We start from the raw sequence: 12,476 nt of genomic DNA, 5'->3' as shown, positions 1-12,476 counted from the left end.
GAATTAAAAGATTGGCATTTCAGTGCTAAATTTTTAAGTCATCTTCTCCCTTAAGTACATTTTTGCTTGTTTGTTCATTTTTTCAAATGAACAATATGTGGGGAAGACCTAGTCAAACATTAGTCTCATCCTAAAATTACAAAATTATTTAACTTGATTTCTCAAATCCAACTCAAGCATTATTTCCACTCAGCTTGGCTTTGGTGGAATTTATATTTTCTAATTTCTGTTTTCCCTATTGGTCTATATTTTGTTATTTTTAAAAACTCATTTTCCCATCTGCTCAACTATGGCTAGCAGCCAATTTTGATGCCTGTCATTGAAACAACAAGGATATATAATAATGAGCTGCTTCCCTAACAAAGGCCTTGATTACATCTCAGCTCCCAGTCTGGGTTAGGTACTTCTGTTTGCTCTGATATTTTATTTTAGGTCAAGAACACTTAGTTCCTTTTTGCTCTGATGACCTTTCACTCCACATTACTTGACAATGAGTATGAAAGTACTACTGATCACAGCCTTCATTACAATTTTTTGATGCCAGAAGATATCTGACCCGAGGAAGTCATACCAATCATGTCAGTAACATAGAACTTTTTAAAATAATAGAATAAAATTGAACCTCAAAATACAAATTACAGTTTATGGTGAGGTAGAGTGGGATCATCCTTAGTAAATTTCAGAGTAGATCAAAGACAACAAGAAGTAATGGAAAGCATAGGTACTGGGCATCAGGAGACTTCTATTCTATTTCCAATATGTCACAAGCCTCAGTTTCTTCATTCATAAAATGAGATTTCTTCGACCACTAAACGATCTCTTAAGATTCCATACAGCTGTAAAATTCTGTAATTAGCAACAGAATTAAGGAAAATTAAGAAAGCTGCCATATTTGATAGTCTATGGTTTTATTCTCCTAGTACTTTTGATTATTAAATTAGTTCTAGAATTAAAAGATTTCAGTCATCCAGCACAAATTCAAATTCCGCTTGTGATTCTTATTACTTTTGGATGAGTGACTTCACCTGCATGTGTCTCAGCTTCTTCATCTACAAAATTTGGGGGTCAGCTTCAGTTTCTTTGGAAAATGAGGGTAATAACACCAACTTCATAAGATTTATGATGAAGATCCAACAAAATAAACATATGCAAAATGCTTTTTGAATTTTAAAACACTCTAGGGTGTAAATGACAGTCCTTACTATTATTCCTGATCTCCACTTTTAAAAAAGTTTTCAGTCCTAAGATACTATGACTTTCTCCTTAGTCTGAGTTCTGATAAATTAGCCTCAATTAGTGAAATGAATTCTGGATTTTGAACTGGAAAAATTGGATCTCGCTACTACTACTACTACTACTACTACTATGTCTAGTTTCATACTGTGTTTGTATGAACTAGATACACCTAAAATTTCTGAAACTTAGATTTTCCATATTTGAAATGGAAATAAATAATACTTCCAACACCTCATAGGTTATTGTAAGGATCAAATAAAATTAAATACAACAAAGGTTATCATCTTTATTATCATGGTCACTCTTGGATAGCTTACAGTAAAGACTCCCAAAAAAAAATCCAGATTTCACTAACATTTTTGAAATTTTTACTAAAAACCCATCTGGGAGCACATCATTTTCAGTTTCATTTTTTCTAGCATTATAGCTATAGTGAACAAATATCTAAAAGTCCCTTTTCTTAACGAGCAAGATGTTTTACCAGTGACTTTTTGCCCTCATAATCTGTGTTGTTTCATTTTTCCTGGGCTGAACGTGGAAAAAAATGAAGGATTTCCTATGACTTTTGTATTGAGTAAATGAGCCAAAACAATCCATAAGAGAGCAATGACTTTTATTAAGGAACAGAATTCCTGAAGTAGGAAATTACAGTTACCACTGACCTCTGAAAATGGCAAGGGTTGCTTTTCACTCTCTCGCCTTAATGAACTTATTTTGATAGAATTTAAAACCAGATGAGATTAGGGACACCCCAAGGAGACTTGTTGGTCAGATATCCCAGTGGTAGATAAAAACAACTGCCAAAAGTTCTGAAATCCTTCCCCCCCCCCCAGAAATTCATGGATAGGTAATTCTGATTAGATATGGGAGTAGATCCCTTAGGGCCTCAAGGGTGGGTATTTGATTGCTCTTTTTTTGAGGTTAAATAAGAACAGGATGGCATTATTTTGAAACAAGCTATTATTCTTAGAAAGGAGAAATTGGAAAAGATAGGCCTAGAGAAAAAAGTAAATTAGAAAGTAAAAATTACCCATCTGCTTATAAAATGAAGGCATGACAAAGAAACTGCTAATAGAATCAGCTAAGGATCTAGCAGAAGTAAACTTAGAGTGGAAGAAAAAATTATATATATTTTATTTCTCCACTTAGGTTCACAGAGTTCACCTTGGTTATTCAAAATATAAGATCTGATAGGTCCTAATAAACTCCCAAGCTGCATGTGGACTATGTGTCAGGATCAACCTTTCTTAGTTTTGAGATGCCCAACATGAGAAGGTTAAGTACTAGGCAATAAGTTCATTTGATCAAAAAATGTGGCTAAGTAATATATTAAGTCTTGGAGGGTACTGTGGACTCTATTAGTGAAGGGAAAACACTAATGAAATAACAGAACTTTGGAAGTTTTTAAGTATTTGTTAAGGCTTTCTGGAATTCTAATGAATTTATTCAAGTTCTCAACATATATTGATTGGTAAAGGAAACTAATATTGGGATTAATTAAATGCCATTAATTACAGACTAATTAACTTATTTCATTGCATTGGAGTATTCATTTATTTCAATAACCCCCTTTTGTTTAAATGACAAACACCTAGAGTCTCTGTATCCTAAGAGACAAATTGAATTTTTTTTAGTCCTGTGATTGAACCAGCTACTTCTGCTATTTAGACTGTTTTTGGAAATTTAAGACTGGTTTTTAGAGATTTGGAAACTAAAATAACTTTTTGAAACTATATATGAGGAACTTGAATCTATAATAGTATCTAGTCTGCATGCTCTTAAACCACTATAGGAGCTGAGCTATATTTAATTTAAATCTTGATGATTGGCGTGATTTCTAATCCATAACAGAGATCATAGAAAAGCATAAGACTTTCCAAATATATTAAATGATATAATCAACTCTTTGAACCTAACTAGTACTAATAGATTAAAAGAAATGACTTTACCCATCTTATGTGTTGCTTTGATCTTGATAACCATGGCAGTTTAAATTGGTTACAATCCAGCTTTTAAAAACAATTCCAGAATTTAGACCTTTTCCTGATAGGCACAAATAAAAAGAGCAAAAAAGCAGCATCATCAGGCTTGGCTTATTGATCTAGCCTGATTTTCCACATTAACTTCAATCTGAGTGAGGAGATGGAGTGTTCTCATGCTTTCTCATAGATTCTAGTGCAAACAACACCCTTCATCTTGCATTCCTAGAAGAAAAGAGATGGATTAAGCCTCCAAAAATCCAGACCGAATCCTAGATTGTTAGTAGTCAAAGAGAGGTATTTTTAAAACCTAGATTCAAACTTAAATGGCAGTAATTATGTTATTATGTCTGAAATCAGTTATTTAGACTTAAAATATCTGGATTGAGTTGAAATTTACCTGTGATTTGTTATTCAGTTAATTAAATATTTATCGAGTCCCCCCCCCCTTTCTGCAAAATACTATTTTCGGTATCCTGGGTCATACTATAATATGAATGCAATTCCATGCAATGAGTTTAATGTTTAGTATGAAGCTAAGACAACAAAACTATCAACAAGAGACAGTGGAATGTGGTAATCCCTGTTCAGAAGCAACATCATAAAGTAGGAAAATCTTGGATTTGAAGTCAAAGTATCTGGTTTTAAATCTGAGTTCCATCACTTATTAATTTTGTGGCTTTAGAGAGGTCACTAAAACTCTCTAGACCTCATTTTCCTCACTTATTTCCTTTGGCTAATTGACTTCTAAGATCTCTTTTAACCATAAATCAGGAAAGGCATGAGCAAAAAGTTTCATGTAGCAGGTGGCAACTGAGTTTACCCTTGAAAGATAGGCAGAGTTTCAATGAATTAACAAGATGGGAAGAGTATTCTAATGTGAAAGAAGAAATGGCTGAAGCCAGAGAGTGGAGGGCTTTTTTTTTTAGGTTTTTTCCAAGGCAAATGGGGTTAAGTGGCTTGCCCAAGGCCACACAGCTAGGTAATTATTAAGTGTCTGAGACCGATTTGAACCCAGGCACTCCTGACTCCAAGGCCGGTACTTTATCCACTTACCCCACCTAGCCACCCGGAGTGGAGGACTTTAAATGATCTAAGGAAAGATTGTGAAATTTATTTGGTACACAGGAGATGCTGAATGCCCTAAAAGAGTGGAATGACCTGATCAAAGATGTGGTTTAGAAAGATTAGTGTGTCAGTAATGACACCCAAAGAGGACATGACCAGCCTAAGATCTTGCATTAATTTTTCAATTTAGGAGAATCCTCATTGTCATTCTATTGAATCTAGGGTAGTAAAGGAGTTGGTCAAAGGAGAGAGAAAAAAGGAGATGGATGAGGTCAAAAATTTAAGCAATGTCTACATTTACAGTGTGGGAAACAGAAGCAATACTAAGAAGGAGGCATAAAATAAGCCATTAGAGAAGAAGTCAGAGTTCATGGAGGTCAAGAGATTATCACAAAAGAAAAGGGGATCCCCTTGTTAAATGCTATTAAATGGGCAAGCAGTACTGAGAACAGATTGGGAAGGAGAAAACTGTTACTAAACAAACGAATATTGTAAACAAGGTCACCCATATTTAACTCAATTAAAGAAACAAAAAAAACATGTTAACAATTCCTGTTATCTAAGATTACATCATGTAAGGTAATATCTAATCATAAAATCTCAGAGCCTTCTAGTTAGGTAGTACTTTCTGAACCACCCAGTCTGGCCTATTTCATTATTCTAATCTAGTCATTAAAACAGATCTCCAGTGACCTCAACTGGCCATCACTTTATTAACCTCTGAAACAGAATAATACAAAGTGTCCTTGAAAGTGAAAGAAGTTTTATTTTTTTGAATATCATAGAGTTTAGACTTTTTTAAAATTAATTCAGAATCATCTATCTCTCAATGGGCTAAATTAATGAGGTCTATCTGTATTTATCTTACTTTTTTAAAAGGTCTGAGAACCTCAAATTTGGGGGAAAAACTCTAGGCTACCTAGTCATAAGCTTTTTTTTATTAGGATTCTTCTGTTTCTTATTCTCAAGAATTTATTGGAACAGTCCTCCAAGAAGACTGTGGTTTTTGTCAATATGATAATTTTGCCAAACAGGAATGTCTTAATATTTAACTCTGTTCTCATTCATTTGAACTAGGACTCTCCCTTTTATATTTCAAACAAGAAAATGTATTTTTGATAAATATATTACTGAAGAAGTATAGTACAGTAAAGAGAGAGCTCATTTTGGAGTCAAAAAATTAGAGTTCATGATGCTGAGTGAGATGAGCAGAACCAGAAAAACAGTGTAAATCCTAACAGCAACATGGGAGTGATGATCAACCTTGAAGGACTCACTCATTCCATCAGTGCAACAATCGGGAGCAATTTTGGGCTGTCTGCAAAGGATCTGTATCCAGATAAGGAGCTGTGGGAGTTTGAACAAAGTTCAAGCACTATTCCCTTTAATTTAGAAAAACACAGATATCTTATTGTCTGATCATGTTACCTCTTAGACTTCTTGTCTCTTCTCTAAGGATATGATTTCTCTCTCATCACACCTAATTTGGATCAAGGTACATGGAAACAAAGTAAAGACTGACAGATTGCTTTCCATGGGGGGGTGGGGGGAGGGAAGTAAGATGGGGGAGGAAATTGTAAAACTCAAATAATATCTTTAATAAAAATTAATTTTAAAAAAAGACACTTGGGACGGCTAGGTGGTGCAGTGGATAAAGCAGCGGCCCTGGAGTCAGGAGTACCTGGGTTCAAATCAGTCTCAGATACTTAATAATTACCTAGCTGTGTGGCCTTGGGCAAGCCACTTAACCCCATTTGCCTTGCAAAAACCTAAAAAAAGATAAAAATAAAAATAAAAAAAGACAGTAAAGCAGTGATGGAAAACTACTATCTTAGTCAAAAGTAAAGAATTTAATAATTTAAAAAAAAAGAAAAATTAGAGTTCAGATTTTGCCTCTGACACAAACTCTATGCAAGTTAATTGACTCATTTAAGCAACAGGAAGTTCTTTAAGATTTAAAGATTTAGATGGGCAATGATTTGGGATAGTTTAGAAAAATTCCACCAGAACAAAACCATAGATCCTTGATGGTATGGTTAAAATGTATTATCATCAACTCTATCTTTTCACTAATAAAGGATAAGAAAAAGCTCTTACCACCAACATTTTTCCATCCACCAACTTTCTCTTTATTGTAGTCTCTTTGCCATCCCATTTCTGGACTTGATTCAGTGCTCCTCTGTCTAAAGTTATGGTAGTCTGCAAAGACACAATCGCATAATCAACTTGCTTGGAACTGAGTTGAACAAAGAGGCAATTTATCCTATATTGAGTCACTGTCATAGGCTAAGTCACCCAAGTCTTCCTGGTTTTAAGCAAAATGAAGACTTCTCTTTGGATGAATTGTGAAGTAATTAGTATGGACAACAGGGAGGAGACACGATCTTGCGACCTCTCCTTCAGTAATTAAGGGAAATAGAAAAAATTAACCTCTTACCTTTGTTTTCCTGTTATCAGCTGTGTTTTCTTCAAATTCATGGCCCAGCTTAAAAGAGATTTCTGTGTTTTTAAAGGTACTCTCAGTCCGGATGGTTATAACATCACCCTTCATGCTGATTATTACACTGGGTTTGGCCAAATTTCCCAGTTTTCTGGTGGCTAAACCTACCCCTGAAAATCAGACAGGGTAGAATTATACTATAAGAAAAAACACTTGCTCTTTCAAAAGGGAAAGCTTTTAATTACATTTTCATGTTCTTTTGTGTCTTTCCTTGATGTCACAGGTATAGATTGGACATACTGTTACCAAGGAAGAAGTCTTCCTGACTTTGTTTCATCTCCTAAAGGAAATAATATCTATGAATCTTTTTTTTTCATCTGTTCATTCCATTCAGCTTTCAGGAATGAATTGAACTTCCAGAAACCTAGCATATGAAGAAAAGACCACTTGGCTTCAAAACTCTTATAGATAAAAATAAATGCAATTCAGTAGAATAAGTAAGGAACATTCTAAATTTTAAAAAAAAGTCTAGGCTATGCTCACATTAATTGCTTTCTCTGTGCTGGCAGCTTTATTCCATCTATGGGAATTAGACGTATCCAAAGAGATAAAAAAATGTGAATGATAAATAAGTGCAGTAATGAAACAAATACTAAATCCTATTGCTTGGATTATATCATTAATTATTTCATCTATTCAACAACCTTTTATTATCTACTATGTACCAGGTACTGTTTCTAATAAAGAAAATGGGAATGAGAACCACTGAGGCAGATAGAAAGGGATAAAGCTAACCAAATTTTAAAAAAATATCATGTGGAAGACAAGTGAATAGAGTACTGGATTTGAAAGCAGGCAGACATGAGTTAAAACCCAGGCTCCTGTACTTAATAGCTATGTAAACTTGAAGCTCTCTGTTCTCAGTTCTTCTATGTTTAAAATGAGGATAGTAATAATAATAATAATAATAATACACATATCACCTATTTCATATGATTATGAAGATAAAGAAGAGAATGTATACAAAGTATTTTTCAAACTTTAAAGAGCTACATAAATTTATTGCTAGTATAACTTATAATGTCTCATGGCATTTAGTTATATGAAAGGACAATCAAAAAACTAAAAAAATTTCATAACTACTGTATACCTGGTTTAGATTTTTACTATAACACAGTTTGGAACACTATATAAAATATATACCCTTTACTAGGGTAAAAAAAATCTAAGATTGCAAAGTGATTTTAACAGTAAAGGTAGAAACAAGTGGAATGAAGTTCAAAATGGGTAGGGATTTGAGACCTCATTGATGAAGAAATTGAAACTCAGAAATTGGTGAAGAAATTGAAACCTAATGACTAGACCAGATCACATAGCTAATCATAAAAATTATTAGAACTGATGAGTTTGGTTTTTTTCAGAAGAGAGAACAAGACAATAGAAGACCAAGGAGTGAATTTAGGGAGAATCACAAGGTTAAAGACTAAGAGGAGAAATAAGAATGAGAGAAGATACAGTCAGAAAGGCAAGAAGTTTAGTTAGAACCTTTTTATCTGTCTTATATGTCTTTAAGTATCTCTTGCTTCCTGGAAGGAAGAAAGGTAGAAAAGAATAAAAAGCATTAATTACTTCATGCCAAATATCTTGCTAAGCACTGGTGATTCAAATACAAAAACAAATGCAGTCCCTGAAGGCATCATATAGTGGAATAAGGACCAGAGAAGAGCACTGTGGTCCAGAAAGTTACAGGGAAATTGAGTGGGAACACAGTAAAGTTATGTCTTTCATTCAGACTTTTAGTAAAGTAAATCTTTTCTCATTGATTTCTATTATAAATTTGAAGATGTACAGCCACAGAAAAGTTAATAAGTAATGGCTTAGAAATGGTCCATGCTGTCCCAAGATAGCTAGTTTCAAATCCCAGTTACCCTATACCAGCTGGAGTTAATAGCAGATCTCATGGTTACCATTTTTTAAGCATTCTGAGACTCCTATAACTGCTATTCAGAAGGTTGTCATCATTGTTGATAATCTCTTACCTGTATTAACATTTTTCCCTAGACTGATAAAATGGGTGCCCTCAAGACTTACCATAATACAACAGGGAGAACAAAAATTTTCTTTTAGTATTTGTAAAGTTATAATGAAATGAACAGTGACCAATTGGTTTCTGTCCCTAATATGACTGAAGTAAAGAAGATAAACTAAATGATCCTTAGGGTTCCTTTCAGCTGTACATTTATGATCCAATAAAGCAATTGAGTATGGGGTTAAAGGAAAAAACAAACTTGTCTGATTTTCAGAAAACTAGGAAATTTGACTAAAACCAATGTGATCATCAGCATGGAAAATATCATAAGCATCCTTTAAAAAAATTGGATAAAACATGATATTTACATATTTTTCCCCAAGTGAGAAATCAGCACATAATCTTAACAAGATAGTCTGCTATTAATTTTACTTTTACACCCACACTTAAGAAAGTAGACAGTGACCTTGGGCAAATCACTTAACCCCATTACCTTGCAAAAACAAACAAACAAACAAAAACAAAGAAGCAAGTAGATAGCGAATTCACTGCTTCTCTAGAATTCTCTATTCCTATACCTTCATCTCCATTCTTTCTACCTCTTACCTCTTTCTTGTTCCACTCTGGAAGTAGCTAACCAAAGGAAGCCTCAATTTGCTCATTGTTGTGGAAATCAAAGGTAGGGACAAAGAAAAGTAGTCTTGCTTAGGGGTCTGTAGTAATCAAGAATTCCCCTATGCAATTTCATTACTAAATAAGGAAAAATTGACAAAATTATTCTAATTCAGAAAGCAAACATGTTATTCCTATATAAAATAAGACTCTTCAATTTGGAACTATTATACATCTCTTTCCATTCTTTCTCTTCCGGAGTATGTCGTTCCCTAGAAATCCAAGTGACAAAGGAAAATAGAAGATGAGTAGATTAAAAGCTTCTATAAGCTTCCCCTTCAATTTAAAATTTTTGAAATTAAAAAAGAACAAAGAACTAAGTCAGAAAATCATTACATTATATTATGCGTTTATGCTTTCCATTTCAATTACCACCACCACCACCACCATCATCATGACCCCACCCCATCCCCACACACATAATCTAACTTCTCCCAGAGAATGAGAGAGTGGAAGATTTTTACTTTCTCAAGCAAGATCTCCTCAAACAGAAGTGAGTTGGGTCTTTTTTTAATTATTCCTCACCTAGAGCTTTCATGTAATCCTCAAAGTTTTCGCTGGAGACCAGTTTCCAGGTGCCCACAAATCTGTTACACATGGTGTTTGATCTACTGGACTCTAAATGATGACCGTGGCAAAAAAAAAAGTTAGTCAGAGTTCTCAGTGAGAGGCAGGATGACATGAACTGCCGCAGCTTCAATGGAATCTTTTCAAAGATGCTCTAGACATGTGACTACTACCAACATCCAATGGGGAAAGGCAGTGTCAGGGCCAGGCCATGAAAGGTCTCCACTTCACAATTTTGCTCATTCATTCATTTGGCACAAAGAATGCCACCCACGATCTCATTTTTCTCCAAAAAAAAGAGTTTGCTTTATTTTTTTTAAATAAAAAAGCCATCTAAGTCTTTTTAAAAATGTAAATGAAAAGTAAAAAGAAAAAACTTAATTGGATCCATATTTAAATTCTATTATCTAACCTTTAATAATTTAGAGAAATGTATTCCACAAGTCCAGTTCAAGACCAGGGCATGCAAATATTAGGGAAGGAGAATAGCAGTCAAAAATCTCTTTGGAGGCACCCTGGGAACATCAGACCCCCACCTCTCCATATTAGAGAATCTGGTACCAAGGAAGAAAGAGAAAGTCAACTCACTTTACTTTATGATAACTCTGCCCTTCATCAAAATGTGTAGTGGTCTAGAAAGGTTAGGAAGTACGATAAGAATTTTTCATTAGTGAAGGAGGGAATTGGTGACATAATTCACATTTTCTAGGCAGGCAGAGTGGGCAGACAATGGGGCAGTAGGTAAAGTATACCAGTTATGTTCCCAATTTGTGGGGGGTCCAGCCTCTGCGGGGTCCTTGGAACCTGACAGGAGGGATAGAGTTGGAGAAATGAGTTTAGTCAACAAATGGGTAAAGGCAGGAGCAGGTTGACTGACTGTCAGCTGCTTGGATTTATTTTTATAGCCTCAGAATCATGTATGTTTCAAGCAAGCAAGCTAAGATCATTTCCTTGGTTACAAAAGTGTACAATTTTCATCATCAATCATATAGGTCATGTGATTACAAGTTTTAATCATGTGATTACAAGTTTAAGTAATAATCATAAAGTTAATTGATTTCTTATCCCTACTCAGACCATGATGACCTTAACCTGTCTGTTACCTTATTTATTACTACACTGTATAATTGTTAATTCATTTAAAGTTATTAATTAAGCAATTCCTTTAATGGAAAGTTTTTTATATTTTTTGTGTAAGTAATGTTTTTAGATACACTTCCTTCACAATCTATAGTGAGGGTCTTCATGTTTGTCCACCCATCCGTTAACTCTTACAATAACCTATTTTTCTTTCAGGTCTTGTTGGTAGAGACCACAGTGTCTGTGACTTTTTATTCTTTCCTATGAAACTAAGGCTGCTGGAGTTCACATATTGGTCACCTGTACTAACTATTTTCTCACCATCTTTTTCATATATTCCTGTGTATGGTAAGGGGGGCAAAACTATCAATTTCCCTGGAATTCTATCTGACCCATCTTGTATCTGTTTTCCCTGTATATATTCTGACATCTCCTTGGAATTCCCAGTGTTGGGTTTTCCAGAGATTTCATAATGTTGAGGCCTTTTGTATGCCTCAGGGAGAGGAAGTCCTGTTAAATTTGGACAGAGTTTACAATTTGTTTTATTCAAGGAATTTTTCTGAAATCCTTCCTTTATAGTCATTCCAGTATTAGGGTGAGTAAATATTGTAATCAATAATAAACCTATAAATATTGGTATGCATGAAATCCCTATATATATTGAAGAAGGAAATGTTGTTCCATCAGGCAGTGTGACTGCCTTGAGTCTTCTTGCTGTGACTGTGTCAAACAGCTTAGAGACCCTGGCTCCCAACACCAATTAAGACAAACAGACTTATGACAGGATCTAGCTATCACAATCTCTCATTCATGCATTCGATCACATACCCTGCAACTTCCTACAGGACTTTGCTTCCTCATTTATATATCTCCACAGGGGTGAAGAAGGGGAAAATGGGTGAAGCTTCTGCTAAGTTTTGAAATGGATGAAGAGAATCACTAAGGCTCATGGTTTCAGTTTCAGTCGAATGAGGTCTGGGTCATTTGCTATGAATATGAGAGGCGGGCAAATCAAGGATTTGAGGATGACTAAGTTTTCAGTAAGTAGAGATGGTAATAATAGTAGTAACTAATGTTCATGCAACACTTGAAGATTTACAGAGAGTGGGACTATCAAGTGACAAGAACAGTATGAGTAAACCTGCAAGGGTAGGAGAGTATTAGGTATGCTGGTTGAAGGTAAGATCAAAGCTTAGAAATAATTTGCTGTAATGGAAAGAACCTTGAATTTGGAAACAAGAGACCAGAGTATAAATCCTACAAACTTTCTAGATTTTTGTTTTCTCATTTGCAAAATGACCATATCCTCCTATTTGCACATGCCATTTCTCCTACTATATTATAGTGCTCTTGAGAGCAAAAACTTTATCTCTTCCACCACTACTTGGGTCAAGAGAGAGGAGGA

General features: G+C 34.7%; 1 protein-coding gene across 1 annotated transcript; it reads right to left on the bottom strand.

The window, feature by feature from the left end:
• Positions 1–1,698: 1,698 nt before the first annotated feature.
• On the bottom strand, positions 1,699–10,883 carry LOC141500345 (myelin P2 protein). Its single transcript, XM_074203456.1, has 4 exons — positions 9,950–10,883; positions 6,721–6,893; positions 6,381–6,482; positions 1,699–3,440 (listed from the first exon to the last, which is right to left on the bottom strand). Exons 1-4 carry the CDS (start codon positions 10,104–10,106, stop codon positions 3,390–3,392), a joined length of 483 nt encoding a protein of 160 aa, XP_074059557.1. The 5' UTR covers positions 10,107–10,883; the 3' UTR covers positions 1,699–3,389.
• Between the last annotated feature and the right edge of the window lie 1,593 nt (positions 10,884–12,476).

Source organism: Macrotis lagotis, chromosome X, assembly GCF_037893015.1.
Source record: "Macrotis lagotis isolate mMagLag1 chromosome X, bilby.v1.9.chrom.fasta, whole genome shotgun sequence".
Taxonomy (NCBI): Eukaryota; Metazoa; Chordata; class Mammalia; order Peramelemorphia; family Peramelidae; genus Macrotis; species Macrotis lagotis.
The sequence above is the reverse complement of the archived record's forward strand: the minus strand, read 5'-3'. Positions and strand labels throughout refer to the sequence as shown.